General features: G+C 49.8%; 1 protein-coding gene across 2 annotated transcripts in view; it reads right to left on the bottom strand.

The window, feature by feature from the left end:
- MLLT1 (MLLT1 super elongation complex subunit) overlaps positions 1-22728 on the bottom strand; it is a 76923-nt gene that overhangs the window by 39106 nt on the left and 15089 nt on the right. For both annotated transcript variants that reach the window (XM_007994969.3, XM_007994968.3), the window contains exon 3: positions 16718-16800. In XM_007994969.3, the coding sequence (XP_007993160.2) occupies positions 16718-16800 (83 nt within the window). The remainder of the gene's footprint in view (positions 1-16717; positions 16801-22728) is intronic.

The raw sequence follows: 22728 nt of genomic DNA, 5'->3' as shown, positions 1-22728 counted from the left end.
GACTGACTTCAAAGGGACAGCAAGTGGGAATGCGTGGGGCGGGCGGGGGGGGCGGAGTCCTGGTAGATATACAACTCTCGGCACTGTAAACGTCACTGAATACGAACTAAAAAATCAGTAATAACCAGATGGGCAGAGGGGGCAGACCGAAAATGAAATGCAAGTGTGACTAACAAAGCTAACTGTATTACAAATGCATGACATGACCACACCAGGGAAAGAAAGGGCTGCCACAAATAACCTTGTAACCTTGCGGGGTTCCAACTTGACAGAAAGAGCTGCACGCCAATGCTGAGCCCTCGCAGCCAACACAGGAGGGCTGGCTGTTGATTCTCAAACTATTTTCCAGGTATCCTGGAATTAAACAGGTAAGCAAACACAGTACAGATATAACAGGAGCCAGGTTTCCTCCTTCAGAGACAGCTACAAGGAAGCAACTGGGGAAGCTGTGAATGAGCCCGCTCGTGCTGGATGGAGTTGGTAGCCTCAGAGGAACTTGCATCTGTTTTCATATTACACAGACAGACACAGAACGGAACACAGATGTAAAGGGTGGGGTGGTTTCCTAGTTCTGTCACATGAGAGGACCTGAAAGCAGTGATAACCAAGCAGCAGTGAGCACACTTAGCTCCCAGATCTTGGCTTTTAAACACCATTCTCCAACAACAGGAACTAAGGCTCCTGGGAGCGGTGGAAGATTCTAGGGCTGGGGCAGAGAAATACAAGGTGAGCCTGTGGTGCCAGAATGTGAAAGCACCCCCAAAACCATGGGAACATGATGAAATGACAGGCCCAAATGCAAGAACAATTTCAACAACAGACAGGTAACAACAGACTGGATTATAACCCAAAGAAAAACGAAATACCTGTGAACCCATCCATGTTGAGATAAATAACTGAATACGTGAACGGAAGAGAAGGGACAGCTCTTCCTTAACGAAAAATTCCAGTTAATAAATGTAGAAAGGAAGGAAGAAATTAAAATTACCAGTAGACCACCACTGGGGCAGGCTAAAATTAGTGGGTGGTAACACAGGTTAAGTAGCCCTTATCCAAAATGCTTGGGACCAGAAATGTTTTGGATTTCAGACTTTTTTTCCGGATTTTGAATATCTGCATTATACTTACTGGTTCAGCATCCCTAATCTGAAAATCTTCAATTTAAAATGCTCCAGTGAGCAGTTCCTTTGAGTGTCATGTTGGTGCTCAGAGTTTCAGATTTTGGAGCATTTTGGTGCCTTTTTTTTTTTTTTTTTGTGAGAGTCTCACTCTGTGACCCAGGCTGCAGTGCAGTGGTGTGATCTCAGCTCACTGCAACCGCTTCCTCCCGGGCTCAAGCAATTCTTGTGCCTCAGCCTCCCAAGCAGCTGGAACTACAGGTGTGCGCCACCACGCCCAGCTAATTGTTGTATTTTTAGCAGAGATGGGGTGCCATGTTGGCCAGGCTGGTCTCGAACTCCTGACCTCAGGTGATTCCCTCACCTTGGCCTCCCAAAGTGCTTGGATTACAAGAGTGAGCCACTGCGCCCAGCCTGAGATTTTGGAGCATTTTTTATTTTGGATTTCAAAAAAAGATAAAACAGGTTATCTGCACAGCTTCAAAGTATCTCTCCCAAAATGGGTATTATTAACTGTGTTGTTTTTAACCTACGCCCACCAGGATGGAGGGGTTAATTCCTCTCCCTTGAGTGTGGGCTGGACTTAGTGACCCACTTCTTCTAAGCAATAACCAGTGGAGAAACCTGGCAGACACCACTTAACCAGGAGATCAAGGTTGACCTCGGCTGTTAACCACGAGTCATGTAAATGTCTGGCACTTCCTAATACGATGTAAGCAGAAGTGCATTTACCTCTGTGGTCTTCTTATGGAACTCTATAACCACGGACTAGCCATGAGAAAATGGCAAGTGGAGGGAGATTCTGCGTAATAGCCCACTAGTACATTTCAAAAATATCAAGGTCATGAAAGACTGAGGAAAGAGACACAGGCAACAGTGCAGCATCCTGGGGTGGGTTCCACAACAGAAAAAGAACGTGAATTGAAAACTGGGAAACCCAAACCAGTCCCTAGTTTAGTTCGTGGCGATTGTACCGATGCTACTGTCTTGGTTTTGATCACTGGACCGTGGTTATGTGAGACGTTAACATTAAGGGAGGCTGGGTCTGGGGGAGGTCCTATGGGAATTCTCTGTACTATCTTTGCAGCTCTTCTGTGTCTAAAATTATTTCAAAATTTTAAAAATCGTAGCTATGAGAGATTCCCAGTCAGGAACCACACTCGGTTCAGTAACGAAGATTTTCATGCATCTGGAGCAGCTCGGGTGTACGAATCTACTTCTTTGTTCAACTGTGAGTTTTATGGAATCTAAATACAGATCAAGCCTTTCTGATGACGTTTCCGTATCCAAATTGAGATGCGCAGCAAGTATAATAAACAGACTGAATTTCAAAGACTTGGTATGAAAAAAGAAAGTAAAAATCTCTCAATAGTTAAAAAATATTGATTACATGTTGAAATGATAATGTTTTAGATACACCGAGCTAAACCAATTATATTATTACAATTAATTTCACCTGTTTCTTTTGAACCTTTTTAATGCGGCTAAAAAATAATAATAATAATTAAGATTTCTACTGGACAGTCCGGGGTCTGAGATGTTACTCACTCACTACAACAGGAAGGGCTTTAAATATCTCTGACCACTTCCAGGAAAACAAACAGATACAAAGAGAGCATTTAAACAAGACTCCCTCATCTGACCGGGCCAAGTGCACTGTGGAACCGATGTATTCATCCCGGCCACTGCCTTGTCCGGGGCAGCCCCAGCATGGCCTCCCGGGCCACAGTCAAGGCCACTTTCCAAAAGAACAGTTCAGCTGCAGCATGCAGAAGCCTCGAGGCCGCATGTGACGAGACGCAGGCCACCCGGATCTCCCCTCGAAGAGCTGGAGCTCCCAGCTCAGGGAAGTTCCTGTCATTCATCCAGTCTGCCCAGCAAGCACTTTACTGTCAACGTTTAAAAATGGGCAGTTATCCAGAAGATAGAAAGGGCCCGGTCAGGCAAAGCGGCTCGCGCCTGTAATCCCAGCACTTTGGGAGGTCTAGGTGGGCGGATGGCTTGAGCGCAGAAGTTCGAGATCAGGCCGGGCGCGGTGGCTCAAGCCTGTAATCCTAGCACTTTGGGAGGCCGAGACGGGCGGATCACGAGGTCAGGAGATCGAGACCATCCTGGCTAACATGGTGAAACACCGTCTCTACTAAAAAATAGAAAAAAAATTAGCCGGGCGCAGTGGCGGGCGCCTGTAGTCCCAGCTACTCGGGAGGCTGAGGTAGGAGAATGGCGTGAACCCGGGAGGCGGAGCTTGCAGTGAGCCGAGATTGCGCCACTGCACTCCAGCCTGGGCGACAGAGCGAGACTCCGTCTCAAAAAAAAAAAAAAAAAAAAAAAAAGAAGTTCGAGATCAGCCCGGGCAATACAACAAGACCCCATCTCTACAAAAGTAGAAAAATTAGCCAGGTATGGTAGTGCACACCTGTGGTCCCAGCCACTCAGGAGGCTGAGGTGGGAGGACTGCTTGACGGGGGAGGTGGAGTCTGCAATGAGCTGTGATTGCACTACCGTTCTCCAGCCTGGGTGACAGAGTGAGACTCTGTTTCAAAAAAAAAAAAAGGCAAGACAAAAAACTCTTACAACTCAAAACGAAAACCCCAAATCAAATACGGGCAAAGAGTTTGAATAGACCTATCTTCAAAAAAGATACACAAATGGCCAATAAGCACATGAAAAGATGCTCGCCATCATTAATCATCAGGGACAGGTGAATCAAAACCACCTACAAATACCATTTCACACCCACAAGGATGGCTATCATTGAAAACAGACAAAAAACAGGAGATAACAAATGCGGGTGAGGACGTGGTGAAATTGGAATGCTTGTGTGTTGCTAGTGGCAATGTAAAATGGTTTGGCTGCTGTGAAAACAGTTTGGCACTCCCTCAAAGAAATTAAACATAGAATTACCATATGACCCAGCAATTCCACTCTAAGGTATACAGTCATCTCTCAGAACTGTGAGGGATTGGTTCCAGAACACCCTTTGGATACCAAAGTCTGCAGAGGCTCAAATTCCTTTATATAAAACAGTAGCATTTGCACATAACCCATGCACACCCTCCCATATACTTGAAATCATCTCTAGATCCCTCATCATGCTGAATACAATGCCTACACATCACTGCATTCCCGTGGATTCAACGGCCCCTGGCAAATTCACGTTTTGCCTTTTAGAACTCTGTGGATTTTTTTTTCCAAATAGTTTCTGTTTGTGGTCGGTTGAATTCAAGGATGCGGAGCCCATGGATATGGAGGGCAAACTGTATACCCAAAGGAATTGAAACCTGGTACTCAAACACATACACGCACAGCCATGTTCAAAGCAGTGCTTATTCATAACAGCCAAGAGATGGGAACAGCCTGCATGGCCGTCCACGGATGAATGGGTAAACAAAGTGTGGGACAGCCACACAGTGGAGTGGCACTTGGCCATGAAAAGGAATGCAGTTTTTACACATGCAACAATACGGATGAACTCACAAACACGGCAGAAAGAAGGAAAGAGGCCAGACACAAACGCCACGTACTGTATGACTCCATTTACATGAAACTGCCAGAATGGGCCCGTCCACCAAGACACAATATAGATCAGTGGCTGCCAGGAACGGTGGCGAGGCGGGGAGCGGGAAACAACTGCTTACTGACACAAGGTTTCCTTCCGGGGTGATGAAACTGCTCTGGAACTAGAAGGAGACGGCAGTAGTACAGCCCCACAAATGTACTAAAGGCCACTTTACTTACTGTGTGCTTTAAAATGGTTCGTTTCATTTCATGTGAATTTCACCTCCCTTCTTAAAAACGTTGAGGTGGGGGGAGGGTGGCAGCACTTATTCACTAGTTGTGCCAGTAGGTTTTCTGATATTTGGACGTACAAGGGCTACCCCTCTGGAATGAATCTCGTTCATTCATTTAGTACTCATTTAATAAATATTGAACAAGTGCCACCTCCATGCTAGATGCCAGCTGAGAACAAAAGCAGAACCCTGGTCCTGCACTTACTTTTGCATGGTAGAGACACACGGACGAGTAAACACACATCCACATATCTGCTACAGAAAAGAAAGGAACAGTGAGTTAGAAAAAAGAAGAAAGAAGAACCAAATCCAGATGACAGGCTTTAATTTTAGATGTCAACTTGACTGAATTAAGAAATACCCAGAGGACCTGGCACAGTGGCTCATGCCTATAATCCCAGCACTTTGGGAGGCCAAGGCGGGAGGATCGCTTGAGCCCAGGAGTTCGAGACCAGCCTGAGCAACATGACAAAACCCCATCTCTACAAAAAAAAAAAAGAAAGAAAAAAGAAATTAGCTGGGCGTGGTGGCACACACCTGTAGTCCCAGCCACTCGGAAAGCTGAAGTGGGAGGATCACCGGAGCCCAGGGAGGTCAAGGCTGCAGTGAGCTGAGAGTATACCACTGCACTCCAGTCTGGGTGACAGAGTGAGACTCCATCACAAAGAAAAAAGAAAAAAAGAACCTAGAGAACCGGTAAGGCATTATTTCTGGGTGTGCCTACGAGGGTGTTTCCAGAGGATACTGCCATGTAAGTCAGTGGGCTGAGTAGGGAAGATTCACCTTCATTGTGGGCCAGCACCATCCAACTGGTTGGGTCCCAGAAGGGACAAAAAAGATAGAGAAATGGCGATCTGTCTCTAAAGGGACAAAAAGTCAGGGACGGCAGTCTCTCCATCTGCCTGTCTCTCTCTGTGGCCTTAGGACTCCGGCCTCACCCTCAGTACCAGGCCTTCGACCTCCGAGCGAGAATTACACCAGAGTTTCCCTGCTGTGGGGGCGTCTGAGCTTGGGGGAGCTGTGCTGCCAGCCGCCCAGGTCTCCAGCTTGCGGGTGGCCTGTCACAGGACTTCTCGGCTTCCACAATCATGCGAGTCTCTTCCCCCAATAAGTTCCCTCTTGTATCTGGGTATCTATTTATGTATCCTATTTATTTTGTCTGGAGAAAAAACCCCAACAAACACAACAACCAATGGGTCAAAGAAGAAGTCACTAAGAGAATTAGAAAGTACTTTTGAGATAATGGAAACAAAACACAATATATCGGAACACATGGAATACAGTGTACACAGTGCTCACAGTGAAATGTACAGGTGTAAACACCTACATTCAAAAATAAGAGTGACTTCAAATCAGTGACTCCCTTTACACCCTAAGGAATTAGAAAAAGAACTAAACTCAAGGCTAACAGAAGGAAAAAGAACAGAAATAAAACAGGGAATAAAAGATACAGAGTGATTCAACAAAATCAAGTTTCTTTGAAGAGATCAACTAAATCGACAAACCTTTGGCTAGTATTTTAAAAAAGGAACATAAATAACCCACATCAGACATAAACGTGGGAACTACCAATCTTATAGAAATTAAAAGAATTATGAGAATACTATAGACAACTATACACCAGCTAGATAATGCAGATAAGACATAACCTTAGAAGCAAATTACTAAAATTGAATCAAGAAGAAGTGGGGCTGGGCGCAGTGGCTCATGACTGTAATCCCAGCACTTTGGGAGACCGAGGTGGGCAGATCATGAGGTTAGGAGATCGAGACCATCCTGGCTAACATGGTAAAACTCCGTCTCTACTAAAAATACAAAAAACAAAATTAGCCAGGCGTGGTGGGCACACCTGTAGTCCCAGCTACTTGGGAGGCTGAGGCAGGAGAACGGCGTGAACCCGGGAGGTGGAGCTTGCAGTGAGCCGAGACTGCGCCACTGCACTCCAGCCTGGGCGACAGAGCGAGACTCCGTCTCAAAAAAAAAAACGAAGTGGAGAATCTCAACACATTGATAACAAGAGATGGAATCAGAAATAAAATATTTCCCAGAAAGAAAAGTCCAAGACCAGACGGTTCACCGAACTCTACGGAACATTCAAAGAACAAACACCATTCCTGCTCAAACTCTACCAAAACTTAGAAGAGGAGGGAATACCTCCTAACTCACTTTATGAGGGTGGCCTTACCCTGATACTAAAGCCAGACAAAGATACCACAAGAAAACCACACAGCAACGTTCCTTATGAATACAGACACAAAAATCCTTAACAAAATACTAGCAAACCCAATCCAACAGTACACTAAAAAGATTATATACCATAACCAAGAGGGATTTATCCCAGGAATGCAAGGCGGCGGGGGGTTCCTACGTGAAAATCCATTAGCATAATACAGCACATTAATAAAAGGAAGAAAAATACGACATGATTTTCTCAATAGAGACAGATAAAAGCATCTGACAAAACTCAACACCTATTCATGATTTAGAAAAACATTCAGCGAGCTAGGAAAAGAAGGTGTGACATGGTAAGAAATATATACATTTGGTCTCTACTCCTAGTCCTGGCACCAAGCTGCTAAAACACTTTCTGAGAGATGGTGGTGATAGGAGCCTGTTTTGTTTTAATATTGGGTCTTAGTCCTGGGTTCCTGACACAAAGGCCTCTAAGATCCTTGAAATCTTGGAAGTGATACGAGCATCTTTACATGCGTTCATGAGATGCCTGGTGACTGAATGCCTCTAGATAGCTTCAGGATGGGGGCTGGTTGCCAGGGGAACCAATCATGTGATACGCGGCTGGAATTTTCAGCCCCACCCCCTGACCTCTTAGGGAGGGCAAAGGGGCTGGAAATTTAGTTTAATCACCAATGGCTGATGGTTTAATCAATCATGCCCACACAATGGAGGTTCCATAAACACCTTACACAAAGGGTTTCCGAGAGCTTCCAGCCTGGCCTGTCTGAGGGCCGGGGACACTGGCACCCTTCCCACATACCCTGCCCCATGTAGCAAGGTTTGGCCATTACTGAATTGCACTCTTTACGACAAACCAGTAACGGAAGTAAAATGTTTTCCTGAGTTCTGTGAGCCATTATAGAGAACTGTTGAACATAAGGAGGGAGAACGTCCAGTTTATGGCTGGTTGAGTACAGATGGCAGTCGGGGACTTGCGACTGCCATCTGAAGTGGGGGCTGTCCTGTGAAACTGGGCTCTTAACCTGGGAGCTTGCGCTAACTCCAGGTCGTGGATAACAACACTGAATTCAATTGTAGGACCCCCAGGTGGGGTCTGAAGAGAACTGGAGAACTGTAATGTCCGAGAAACACACACATTTGGTGTCAGAAATGTTGTAAGTGGAGAAAACATGTTTTTCCTTCTTCTAGAAGGGAATTTCCTTAACCTGATAAAGGGTATTTACAAAAAGCTCACAGCTGACATCACACTCAATGGAAAAAGGCTGGAAACTCTTCCCCTGAGATCAGGAACCAGACGGGATGCCCACTCTCTCCATTGCTATTCAACACTCTGCTGGAGGTTCCAGCCAGAGCAGTCAAGCAAGAAAAAGACTTTGACAAAAGACATCCAAACTGGAACCTCCATTTGCAGATGACATGATTCTATATACAGAAAATCCCAAAGAAGCCAAAACAAACAAACAAACAAACAAACAAAAAAACCCTACTAAAGCTACTAATAAATTCAGTAAAGCTGCAGGGTACAAGATCAATAAACAAAAATTGGTTGTGCTGTCCACAGAGGAGGTCTACAGGAAAAACAAAATCAGCTGTGCTTCTATACACCTGCAATGAACAATCCAAAAAGGGAATAGCATTCCAAAGAATAAAATACCTAGGAATAAGGCCAGGCACAGTGGCTCATGCCTGTAATCCCAGCACTTTGGGAGGCCGAGGCGGGCAGATCACTTGAGATCAGGAGTTTGAGACCAGCCTGGCCAATATGGCAAAACTCCATCTCTACTAAAAATACAAAAATTAGCCAGGCATGGTGGCACACGCCCATAATTCCAGCTACTTGGGAGGCTGAGGCAGGAGAATCGCTTGAACCCAGGAGGCAGAGGTGGCAGTGAGCCAAGACTGTGCCACTGCACTCCAGCCTGGGTGACAGAGACTCTGCCTCAACACAAAACAAGCCAAAAAAACCTAGGAATACATTTAAGCACGCAGGTACAAGACTCAGGTATACTGAAAACTATAAAACACTGTTGAAAGAAACTAAAGACTTAATTAAGTGGAAAGACATTCCTTGTTCATAGAATGAAGACTTAATATTGCTAAGATGTTTCAAAAATGACTAGATTCAAGGCCGAGCGTGGTGGCTCACACCTGTAATCCCAGCACTTTGGGAGGCCGAGGCGGGTGGATGATGAGGTCTGGAGATCGAGACCATCCTGGCTAACATGGTGAAACCCCACCTCTACTAAAAATACAAAAAATTATCCGGGTGTGGTGGCGGGTGCCTGTAGTCCCAGCAACTTGGAAGGCTGAGGCAGGAGAATGGCGTGAACCCAGGAGGCAGAGCTTGCAGTGAGCTGAGATTGTGCCACTGCACCCCAGTCTAGGTGACAAAGCAAGACTCCGTCTCAAAAAAAAAAAAAAAAAAAAAAAAAAATGACTAGAGTCAATAGAATCTCTACCAAAATTCCAATAGAATTTTTTGCAAAAATGGAAAAGTCAAACCTCAAATTCATATGGAATCACAAGGGGCACAGAATAACCAAAGTCATATTGAAGACGGAAAAAAAAAAACACAGAGTTACAGGACTCACACTTGCCAATTCCAAAACTTCCTACAAGGCTGGGTGCGCTGGCTCACACCTGTAATTCCAGCATTTTGGGGGCCCAAGGCGAGAGGATCGCTTAAGGCCAGGAGTTCAAGACCAGCCTGAGCCAGGCACAGTGGCTCACACCTGTAATCCCAACACTTTGGGAGGCCGAGGCAGGTGGATCACCTGAAGTCAGTTCGAGACCAGCCTGGCCCACATGGTGAAACCCCGTCTCTACTAAAAATGCAAACAATTAGCCAGGCGTGGTGGGGGGCACCTGTAATCCCAGCCACTCAGGAGGCTGAGGCAGGAGGATCGCTTAAAGCTGGGAGGCGGAGGTTGCGGTGAGCCAGGATCGTGCCACTGCACTCCAGCCTGGACAAGAGCAAAACTCTGTCTCAAAAAGATAGATAAATCAATAAAAAGACTAGCCTGCACAACACAATGGGACCCCATCTCTACAAAAATAATGAAATTAGCTGGATGTGGTGGCACGTGCCTGTGGTCCCAGCTACCTGGGAGGCTGAGGTGGGAGGACTGCCTGAGCCCAAGAGGTCAAAGCTACAGTGAGCCGTGATTGCACCACTGCACTCCAGCCTGGGTGACAGAGCAAGGCTCTGACAAAAAAAAAAAAAAAAAAAAACCTTCCAACTACAGTAATCAAAACAGTATGGCACCAGCATAAGCACAGACACCCAGACCAATGAAATAGAATTCAGAGTCCAGTTTTAAACCCAAAATCTATGGCCAACTGATTTTCAACGAGGCTCTAACACCACTCGATGGTGAAAGAACAGTCTCTTCGGTGAATGGTGCTGGGACACCTGGAAAACCACACGCAAAAGAATACTGTTAGACCTCCACCTCGCTTCGTATACGAACGTTCACTCAAAAATGAATCAACTCTCCAAGCATAAGGACTACAACTATGAAATGGGTGTAAATAAACATGGGGCAAATCTTCACAACCTCAGATTTGGCAATGGAGTCACAGATTTGACACCAAAGGTGTGAATGACAAGAAGAAACAGATTAATAGAACGTCATAAACATTTAAAATGTTCATGCAACAAGGGACATTATCAGGGCTGGGTGTGGCAGCTCACGCCTGTAATCCCAGCCAGCTGGGAGGCTGGGGTGGGAGAACTGCTTGAGCCCAGGAAGTCACGGTTACAGTGAACCAAGATCACATCACTGCACTCCAGCCTGGGCAACAGAGTGAGATGCTGCTGAAAAAACAGACATTATGAAGAATGTAAAAAAAAAAAACCTGTAAAAGGGGATATTTGAAATCACATACCCTGTAAGAGTTTAATATCCAAAATATATAAAGAATTTCTATAACACAACAACAAAAACAACCTAATTCAAAAATGGGCAACAGGCATTCAAAAATGGGCAACTCACGCCTGTAATCCCAGCACTTTGGGAGGCCAAGGCAGATGGATCACTTGAGGTCAGGAGTTCGAGACCAGCCCCGTAAACGTGGCGCAACCCCATCAGTGCTAAAAATACAAAAATTAGCCCGGCGTGGTGGCAGGAGCCTATAATTCCAGCTACTCAGGAGACGGAGGGAGGAGAATCGCTTGAACCCAGGAGGCAGAGGTTGTAGTGAGCCAAGATGGCGCCACTGCACTCCAGCCTAGCCAACAGAGCTAGGAAAAAAACAAACAAAAATGAGCAATGGATATATCTATACATTTGCTGAGAAAGAGATACGTGCAGCCAGCAAGCATGTGAAAAGATGTGAAACATCACAGGTCATCAAGGAAATGCAAATAAAAACCTCAACAGTTACAGCTCCACACCCACAAGGATGGCTATAATTTTTAAGAAACAGAAAACAAGCATTGCTGGGGATCTGGAGAAACAGGAACCCTCACACATTGCTGGTGGAACTATGACAGGGTCCAGCCACTGGAAAACGGCTTGGCAGTTCCTCAGAAAGCTAAACAGAAAATTGTTGTATGAGTCTGCAATTCCATTCCTAGGTATATACGCCCAGAGGGACTGAAAATGGGCACTCAAACAAGTATGTATACACACACACACACACACACGTTCACAGCAGCACTATTCCCCATAGCAAATGGGTAGACACAGCCCAAACATCTATCCACAGATGAATGGATAAACATAGAATGGTACAGCTGTCTGTCATTCTGCACAGATTCCATACTTTTGAATTTACCTCCTCACTGAAGTTCATTTGCAAACCCCAAACCAATACTGTCGGCTTTTACTGTCTTTTGCGGACACGCCCAGAACAGCAAAAAGGTCGAGTTGCCCAACACACATGTTCCCAGCGGATGTCAAGCAAGGCAACGCTGTCCTCTTGCTTGGGAAAAACTTCTTCACAACACACATGTATTACTTTGCAATCAGATGAGGCCCTCCAGATTCTTTTTCCTTGAGAGAAAGGAGTGATTTTTCTGTAAAAGAACATCTCACCGGCCAGGCGCGGTGGCTCATGCCTGTAATCCCAGCACTTTGGGAGGCCAAGGTGGGCAGATCACAAGGTCAGGAGATCGAGACCATCCTGGCTAACACAGTGAAACCCCGTTAAAAAATGCCAAAAAAATTAGCCGGGTGTGGTGGTAGGTGCCCTAAGTCCCATCTACTTGGGAGCCTGAGGCAGGAGAATGGTGTGAACCCAGGAGGCGGAGCTTGCAGTGAGCCGAGATCACACCACTGCACTCCAGTCTGGGAGACAGAGCGAGACTACGTCTTAAAAAAAAGAACATCCTACCAACAGGTCAAACGAAATGCAGCCTCAGTTAAGTTCTAGTGCCTAACACTGCATAAAGCACAATTCCTTCATTTTACAGGCGATGCCATATTCAAGGTCAAGTGCACTCACTGAGAAAGCCACACACTTATACAAGAATAGAGCTGTCTGAGAAAGCACACTTTCTGCTCTGGTCTTAGAGCCACACTCACGGGAGAAGCCAAACAACATCTTTTTCATCGCAGGAACCCTCAACCTCCTTTGGGCCCTCCGAGGTCTGAGGCTCCCTTTCTCCACTGAACTTTCTTGCCCAGATTGACCGGAAGGAGCCAATACCATTTCAACAACGAATGGACGAAATGCCCGCTGTGCCGGGCCCCAGGTCAAGTGCTGCACCTGCTGTCTCCCTCTTCATCTTCCTGACGCCTGAGAAGCAGACGCAGCCAGAAACCCCATCTTATGGACAGACAAACGGAGGCCCAGAGGAGTGACCCACCCATGGTGACACAGTCAGGCTATGAGACTGAACCCTGGTGTGTCCATCTCCAAACTGTGGTCTCTGCAGCTCTCTCCCTACCCTGTCCAGACACACCAGCGCCTCTCCAAACCCACCCCGTCACCAACCTCTGTTTACTCCTTATTCCACTTTCCCGACCTCCCACTGAGGAGTAAGCCGTGGCTAACCACCAAACACAAGCCCTGGCTACACCAGGTAGAAAAACCGCTAGCGGCCGGGCGCGGTGGCTCACGCCTGTAATCCCAGCACTTTGGAAGGCCGAGGCGGGTGGATCATGAGGTCAGGAGATCGAGACCATCCTGGCTAACACGGTGAAACCCCGTCTCTACTAAAAATGCAAAAAATTAGCCGGGCGAGGTGGCGGGCGCCTGTAGTCCCGGCTACCCGGGAGGCTGAGGCAGGAGAATGTCGTGAACCCGGGAGGCGGAGCTTGCAGTGAGCCGAGATCGCGCCACTGCACTCCAGCCTGGGCGACTGAGCCAGACTCCGTCTCAAAAAAAAAAAAAAAAAAAAAAGAAAAACCGCTAGCAAACCCATGCACTATGACCCTGTCCCTAATCGTGTTCCGAATCCTGCAGCCATGAAGCACTCCCATCCCCAGCACCGAAACTCATCAAGCATTCTCATGCTTCTAGGTCATGCCTGTCTCAGGCAATGGGTGTGTGCTTACAAAGAGCTGGTTCCAGTCCTAGCTCTGCCAACTTCTGGGGCTTGACCAAGTGACTCAGGATCCAGGATCTCCTCCACCTGTGGATGGCACACACACCCCTGCCACTGTGAGGAAGACCTGCATCCCTGGACCTCGCCGTGGGGCCACCAGTACTCCCGGTGCAGGACCCTCTATAACCACCCCAGGAACAGAAAGTTCCCAGGCAATGGGGCACATAGCACACTGAAGCAGCTGGCTTCTGTCCTGAGAGAGAGGGAGGGCTGCGATTCTCAGCACAGGCTCATGGCAGAACGGCCCAGCCACACGGCTTCTGCAGGAATTATTCAGACAAATAAACACCAAGAAACATGACTTAAAAAAAAGAAAAGAAAAGAAAAGAAAAAACAGAAAAACTGGCCATCCTCCAAAAGGGCTCAATGAAAGCACATGCTGAGATTTGAAAAACCTGCTACATCTAAAATGGGAGAATTTTACTATATGTAAATTATACCTCGATAAACCAGACTTAAAGAAAACATATTGGCCGGGCGCGGTGGCTCACGCCTGTAATCCCAGCACTTCTGGAGGCCGAGGTGGGCAGATCACGAGGTCAAGAGATCGAGACCATTCTGGCTAACACAGTGAAACCCAGTCTCTACTAAAACCACAAAAAATTAGCTGGGCATGGTGGTGGGCGCCTGTGGTCCCAGCTACTCAGGAGGCTGAGGCAAAAGAATGGCGTGAACCCGGGAGGCGGAGGTTGCAGTGAGCCGAGATCGCTCCACCGCACTCCAGCCTGGGCAACAGAGCGAGACTCCATTTCAAAAAAAAAAAGAAAAAGAAAACAATTTAACCCAACGATGTCACCACAGGTTGCCAGAAGTACACACGCTCCTGCTGAAGGGCACCGAGGGAGCCGGCACCACACTTGGGGCCTTTCAGAGGAACAAGGCAACAAGTGCTATAGAGGAACATGAGGTCCCATGCCCCCCATGCAACCACGCGCCCCCACACCCTAAATGAAGCCCCCAGGATCCCGAAACAGCAGGCAGGGACTCAGAGAGGGCTCTCTGTCCTCTTGACAACCCCACACAGGAGAGGATGCTGGGCCCAGCAGTAACAATCCTACGGCCAAAGGGTCCCCCGCTTCCTTTCTCTACAGGGGCAGGATGCAAGGGTGGAGCCTCAGGGACTCAGGACAGAAACAGCCCTGGAGTCTGCATTTCAGCCTCAGTTGAGAGCTGCAGGACACATCAGGTGGGGCCACCTGAGCAGCAGCCACTTAGGGCCCCTGCTGCGTTGCGCACGGCGGCACCACACACTGTGGGTTTCTGCCACGTTTGGGAGCGGCCAGCCTGCATCTCGCCTGAAGGTGTCCCTACTGAGCAAGGATGACAAGCAGCAAACAGCACTGGCCAGGCCCTGCCCCACCTGCCACCAAATCCATGGGCAGCCCACGGCGGAGCCAGGCAGCAGTCGGAGCCCCTTGCCTGAGGGCGCTGGGAAGTGGAATGGATGCCACCAGTCCTCAGGTGGCTGAAGGTTGTGTCAGGGACCAGACAGGTGTCTGGGAACACAGAAAACCTCACTGAGCTTGGGCACAGTGGCACGTGCCTGTAGTCCCAGCTACTTGGGAGGCTGAGGTGGGAGGATCGCTTGAGCCTGGGAGGCTGAGGATGGAGTGAGCTATGACTGCACCACTGCACTACAGTCTGGGCAACAGAGCAAGACCTTGTCTCTAAAAACAAACAAACAAAAAGCCTTGCTAGCCCAAACTGCTTCTGAACCTCAGAGGACCTTAATCTAAGTCACCCCAGAGGCGAGCTTAAACTGCCCACACAGACGGTGGCCCCACAAGCCACCCGCTAGAACACCAGTGCCTGGGCTGTGGAGCACCTTCCACAGATGGGCTCGAGCAATCCCCTCAACCGCCCCAAGAGGGGGCTGCTGTTCTCATTCCCCTTCCGCACGCTCACCGGATGGAGCTGGGGAGACTGGGAGCTCAGGGATACACCTGGCAGGGGGGTGGCCCCACAGGCCCAAGGGCCGGGACCACTCACGCCACAGAAGGCCTACTTGCAGGCAGGTTCGGCTCTTCTCCCAGTGGGGCCTCAATTCCAACAAAGCCTCAGAATGAGCTAGGTTTCTGTGAACTGGACCCCGGGCGAGGCCTTGTATCTGAAATTGGCCAGGGTGCACCGGCTGAAATGCCACCCGGCTCCTAGGAGGGCCGCACACCAAATGCTTCTCCTCGAGGCCCTTAGTGCCAGGGGGTTTGTGGAAAAGTGGAACGGCAGCCATGCGGCCCGGCACGGCCAGGTACAAACCAGGGACTCAGTAACCAAGCGGGCCGGCATCCACAGGCCTCCCAGGACACCTCCTTCCCCAGCGCTGCCTCCACGCCAGTCCAGCTGCACTTGTGGGAAAGCAGCCGGCGGTCGACAAGCCACGAGCCAGGAAATGTCACCGCTGGCCCTGTGGTGACGCCTGGGAGGAGGAGCTGGGGCAGGCTCTGAGTTGTTTTAATTATTAGGCCAAGAAAAAAAAAAAGGTGAAAAACTACAGATGAAAGAAAATGCAAACAAAACCCCCTGCAGTCCCTCCACCCGGATGACGCGGACGACCGGCGCCAACATTCCGGATAGAGGTAACTCCTTTTTCCTTCAAGTTTTATACATGTAGTGTGCTTCGTTAATTCTGAAGCTCATCAAAGATTCTGCCCGGAAGACGCACCGTAATCGGACTGTAATCAGATATTTCAGCTATTTCTCGATCTCAGTCACTACACATGGCCCAGAGATTAACCCTCTAGGACCGTCGAGGAAGCTGGTCCTGACAGGGGATGTCACTGCTGGCACATTTTCTAGGCAACTGGACAGGAGGTGGCCCAGCAGCTCCCCAAGAGAAGCGGACCAAGGGGCACGCCCACCTGCTGTCACAAACCCACCTGTGTCCTGGCCCCTGATGTCCCTGGGAATGGAGATGGCGACCAACACTCCCCGCAGCCCTCACTGGAAAGCCTGTGCATGGGCAGCGGCCAGGCCTCCGGCCTGTTTTGTGAACTGCCGTGGCACCCGGAGCAGGGGTCCCCACAGAGAGGCAACCTGCCTGCTCCCCTCAGGGATCCTACCTTGTTTTTGAAGTGCACCTCGATGGGCATGATGAAGCCAGCGTACCCCGACTCCTCTACTTTGTAGGGGGGCTCCTTGCACACTAAAAAGAAAAGGAAGAAACACACGCGTCAGCTTCCTGCCTGTTTCGGGCCCGGTCGCCAGCGGCAGTACTGCACCCCTCAACCCCACCACCTCCTCCCAGGGGCTTGGCTGGCCTCGCAGGGGGTGGCTTTTCAGTAGGTTGAGCCCCCGCGACAGGGTTGACTTCCACGGCAAAGGGATCTTAGGCATACAACAGCAGGGAAGAGGAGGAGAAAGGAGACTCAGCCACCGGTGTGGTCAGCAGAGAGTGAGAGGGAACATTAGCCTGTCATTGGGGCCCTTGCTGCTGCAGAGGACGAGGAGGCTGAGGCCAGAGAAGGCTGCACAAGTTGACCCAACTCAGGTCAATGTCGGTAAGTGTGGCCTGGGTGAGACATGAAACCCAGCAGGCAGGGCCACACACTCTACTGTCACCACCTCCAGCACGGGGGCTGGGCACCTGTTGCGCCACGGATGCACGTGCTGGGAGATGGGGGAGCCCCAGGCGGCTGGGACCCTCCTCCTGGGTTCCAGTTTAGCACCTAATAAAAGCATTCCAAAGCGGCAGGAACAAAACCCCACCGAACCCAGAGATTAAAAAAGATAAAAAAAAAAAAAAAAAAAAAAAAAAAAAAGGCTGGACATAGTGGCTCACACCTGTAATCCCAGCACTTTGGGAGGCTGAGGCGGGCAGATCACTTGAGGTCAGGAGTTCGACACCAGCCTGGTCAACGTGGTGAAATCCCATCTCTACTAAAAATACAAACATTAGCCAGGCGTGGTGGCAGGCACCTGTCATCCCAGCTACATGGGAGACTGAGTCAGGAGAATCACTTGAACCCAGGAGGCAGAGGTTGCAGTGAGCCAAGATCGCACCACTACACTCCAGCCTGGGTGACAGAGTGAGACTACGTTTCCAAAACAAACAAGCAAACAAAAACTACGCTTAGTGCCTCATGCTTGTAATCCCAGCACTCTAGGAATTTGAGGCAGGGGAATCACTTGAACCCAGGGGTTTGAGGCCATCCTGGGCAACACAGTGAGACCCTGTCTCTGTAAGAAATTAGCCAGGCGTGGTGGCGTGTGCCTGTGGTCTCAGGGGCTACTCGGGGGGCTGAGGCGGGAGGATTGCTTGATCCAGGAGGTATGATCGTGCCACTGCACTCCAGCTTGGGTGACAGAGCAAGACCATGTCTTAAAAAAAAAAACAAAACCTGAAATGAACAAACAGCAAAATATATGTAAAACAATCTATAATCTCATCCCCCAGAATAAACTATCAATGTTTTGACCCGTATGTTGTTACTAGGAAAGCACCACGGAAACAGTGTCTTCTCACTTTAAGAAAAAATCTAGAGCCGTAGAGATCAAATCCCGCATCCCTCGCTTCCCCCTCCAGATGCAACTACGACTGGGAGACAGGAAAAAATCCTGGCCACTGTGTGTCGGTTTTTTCCCCACTTTACTGAGGTCTCGTTGACAGGTTAAGAAGCTGCATATATTTAATGCCCACCTCTAGATGAGTTTGGGGATGAGTGTACATCTGTGAAACCATCACCACCACCAAGGCCGTGAACATATCCATCACCTCCCAAAGTTTTCTTCTACTCTCTCTCACTGTTTTTGTCTTTGAAGACCATTTAGTTGCCCTCTTAGTAATTTCAGTGTATGCCACAGTAATGTCAGCTATCGGGACTCTGCTATACAGCAGATCCAGAACTCACCTTGCAAAACTGAACAACGGTACCTTCTGACTATCATCTCCCCGTCCCCCAGCCCCTGGCAGCCACCCTCCTACTCTCAGCTTCTCTGAGTGTGACTGTTTTAACTGCTGGATGTGTGTGAGATCATGCAGTCTCTGTCTTCTGGGTCTGGCTTTCTTTGTTTGCTTGTTTGTTTTTCTGAGATGGAGTCTCGCTCTCACCCTGGCTGGAGTACGATGGTACGATCTTGGCTCACTGCAACCTTCGTCTCCTGGGTTCAAGCGATTCTCCTGCCTCAGCCTCCTCAGTAACTGCGCCCAGTCAGTCTGGCTTCTTTCACTTAGCATAATGCTCATTGCTAAAAATCTTCATACACACATATTTGCACTAGTAAGGTAATTCTTAAGTGGGTCAGAAATTGCTAGAAAACTGGCTGGGCATGGTGGCTCACGTCTGTAATCCCAGAACTTTGGGAGGCCGAAGTGGACGATCATCTGTAGTTTATCACCCAGGTGGAGGCAGGAGAATTGCTTGAATCCAGCAAACAACATCTATCAGTAGGGTAGGTTTGGAGTGATGACCTGGGAACCTCGAAGACAGGGCTGACTGGACAGCCTTGAACAGGGCCCCTGCCTACATGCCACGTCTGTGCAAGGCTTGCTCAACTGGACCGAGGTGGGCACAGCCTCCCCAGAGACCAACGGTAGCCCTGGCTGCCCTGCTGGGAGCTCTGAACACCACTGCCTGACATCAGGGTCTGCACACGAATCAAAAATACACTCCCAAACGACAGTAAAGACGACATCCACTCCATTCACTCATTCATGCCCCACTGTCTGTGTCAGAGTCAGAGGCTGGGATGATCAAAGAGGCCAAGAAGATGCCCCTGACTGGCCGGGTGGCTCACGCCTGTAATCTCAACACTTTGAGAGGCTGAGGCGGGCGAATCACAAGGTCAGGAGTTCCAAACTAGACTGACCGACATGGTGACACGCCGTCTCTACTAAAAATACAAAAATTAGCCGGATGTGGTGATGCACACCTGTAATCCCAGTTACTGAGGAGGCTGAGACAGGAGAATCGCTTGAATCTGGGAAGCAAAGACTGCAGTGAGCCAAGATTGCACCACTGCACTCCAGCCTGGGCGACAGAGTGAGACTCCATCTCAAAAAGAAAAAAAAAAAAAAAAAAGAAGATGCCCCTGGCCTTCAGCGCTTACTCCCGGGGGAGTCATCGCCCTCAGACCAATGCTCGCCCTGTGGTGAGGAGCAGCCCCGCCTGCAGGGCACTCTGGCTCCACAGGGAGCACCTGCAGCCTGACGGAGGCCGGGCCGGGCACCTGCGCCCCGGTGTCCATTCCACTCTCCTGCCCACTCCTCTGACATCCTGCCAGGATGCTGGACACGGGACCTCCAATGATGAGGCCCACCCCACACCAACCCCCTTCCACACACCAGTCCCCCCGCCACCTTCTCCTGCAACTCGCCATTCAGGACCCAGCTGCCCACCACTGGCCCTAGACCCCAGTCCACTGCAATCCACTCCGGAGGCTCATCTGAGGCCAAGTGCTAGCAAGTCCACCCCAAAGCCCCTCTGGAACTCGGCCCTGCCCCGGTGCCATGCCTTTCTCGTCCAGCCTCAGGCTCCTTCCTAGGCACCTTCTGCACTGGGAATGACCAATCCTCGGACTGCACACCTGACTGTGCCCACTGAGGGAGGGCTCCCCACTGTCCTATACAACCCACCACTGGGAATGACCAATCCTGTGACTGCAAACCTGACTGCGCCCACTGAGGGAGGGCTCCCCACTGTCCTATACAACCCACCACTGGGAATGACCAATCCTGTGACTGCAAACCTGACTGCGCCCACTGAGGGAGGGCTCCCCACTGTCCTATACAACCCGCAAGGTGCCTTCCGCCTCAGCTCTGCGCAGCCCAGCACCAGATCCCACGATCCAGCCACACTGAGCCTCTCAAATCCCCAGCTCACTTCCTCTGGGAGCCCTGCTCTGAGCTCCCACAGGCTCCCCGGTGTCCTGTACCCCTCCACCGCAGGACTTCTGTGCTCACTTTGCCTGTCTCCCTCCATCCCCACCTCTAGATGATAAGCTCCATCTCACTGAGTGTGACATCCCCAGGGCCTGAAATGGAACCTAACACTTCCTTTCGGAAGCATCTCATATCCCTTAAACACTGCCAAGCTGGGCTAAAGCGCAGCAGGGGGCCGGGCACAGTGGCTCACGCCTATAATCCCAGCACTGTGGGAGGTTGAGGCAAGTGGATCACTTGAGGCCAGTTTGAGACCAGCCTGGTCAACATGATGAAAGCCTGTCTCTAATAAAAACACAAAACTCAGCTGGGCATGGTGGCGCATGGCTGTAATCCCAGCTACTCGGGAAGCTGAGGCAGGATAATCACTTGAACCCGGGAGGCAGAGGTTGCAGTAAGCGAAGATTGTGCCACTGCACTCCAGTCTGGGTAATGGAGTGAGACTCCGTTAAAAAAACTAATAAATAAATAAAGTGCGGTATGGGGCCATGCACCTGAAAACTTAATCTGAACCTGGGAAGGAAAGTGCAGGCAGAACAGAGGAAGGGTGGCCTATCCCCAGCAGAGGAGGCGCGGGCATGGGCAGTGGCCTGGGATTTGCTCTCAGACTCCACCCATGCCCCGTCCTCTCCCCACCCACCCATAGTCTGAATCCCACCCAGCCACAAAGGCCCACAGCAGGGCCACCTCCTTCGAGAAACAGACCCCATGTCCCTCGGCCTCTGACTTCCAGGTCACATGCTTCCCAAATCTACTGTCACATCTTATCTCATGGTCCCCACCCCTTCAAGGAAGGAATGCTGTCCTGTGACGGGTACTCCAAACCTGGAGAACTTCTATCCCCCCAGACAGTGCCAAGAGGGACAGCAGTCGGCCAAGTGCCGGGGATAGTCTTCAGTCCAACTGGGGAGACCAGGGAGATGCACCGGCCCACTCTCCTGCCTGAGCCCACAGGAATCAAGAGGACAGGAATAAGGCTGTGAGAGTGAAGGCAGGAGGGAAGAGGTTTGAGCCACCTGCGAGTTTCTGGAAGGCAGAAGTCGGACGAGGACACGCTGGGCAAGGGGCAGGGTGAGGAGGTGACGGCTCAGAGTCTGCTACGGGGGCGCCGTAGGGCAGGGACAGCCACTAGTGCCAGAAGGCTGAAGGTCCTGGACTGGCTGAGCAGAGGGCAAGAGTGAGGATGAAAGCTGGGAGAGGGAAAGGGAGCACGGTGGGGGAGGAGGGTGGGAGCAAGGGAGTGAAGGGAGTGAGGGCCTGAGCTTCTCCCTGAGGTGACAGCAATGTTTTGGAATTAGACAGCGATGATGGAATCAGTGGTCATGGCCACACAACTATGTGAATATACTGAAAACGCTAACTGTACACATTACAAGAATGAATTTTATGATGCGTAAATTTTATCTCCATAAAGCGGTTATTAAAAAAAACAAAAGGGCAAACTGAAAGGCTGCGCTGGGGACAGGAGCCCTGGGATCCCTCCCTCCTGCCCATCCTCCCTCCCGCCCATTCCCCTCCCCGCGCCCTCCCCCCGCCCAGGAAGTTTCAGGTTTCCCTCTGGGAAAATTGAGATGACTCCGTGTCTCAAGGAGCCAACGATCTGGGGGAAGCTGAAGCTTGCAGCGTGGAAACCAGACCCCAAGGAAGGCCTTACTCATTAGGAAATCAGGAGGCCTGTGAGCCTTCAGGTCTGTGGATGAGCGGAACCCACCCTCCCAGCACAGAACGCTCAGGAGCTCCCACCAGGAGGAAAGAGCCCGAGGAGACAAATAATTTGGAGACCCCAGAGAGCCTGACAAAAAGAAAGTAAAAAAAATAAAAACCGAGAGCCAATGTCCTCAGATTCAAGGAGATATACATCCAACAACAACAAAAAATAAGATATTTCTAAAAGGGAAAATTACAGCTAGGCACCACAGCTCACACCTGTAATCCCAGGCACTCTGGGAGGCCGAGGTGGGAGGATCACTTGACACCAGGAGTTCAAGGCTGACCTGGACAACGTTCTCTACTAAAAATACAAAAAATTAGCCAGGCGTGGTGGTGTGCACCTGTCACCCCAGCTACTCGGGAGGCTGAGGCACGAGAATCACTTGCACCCAGGCAGCTGAGGTTGCCGTGAGCCAAGACAGTGCCACTGCCCTCCAGGTGACTGAGCAAGACTCAGTTTCAAAAAAAGAAAAAAGAAAACAA

This window comes from Chlorocebus sabaeus, chromosome 6 (genome assembly GCF_047675955.1).
Source record: "Chlorocebus sabaeus isolate Y175 chromosome 6, mChlSab1.0.hap1, whole genome shotgun sequence".
Taxonomy (NCBI): Eukaryota; Metazoa; Chordata; class Mammalia; order Primates; family Cercopithecidae; genus Chlorocebus; species Chlorocebus sabaeus.
The sequence above is the reverse complement of the archived record's forward strand: the minus strand, read 5'-3'. Positions and strand labels throughout refer to the sequence as shown.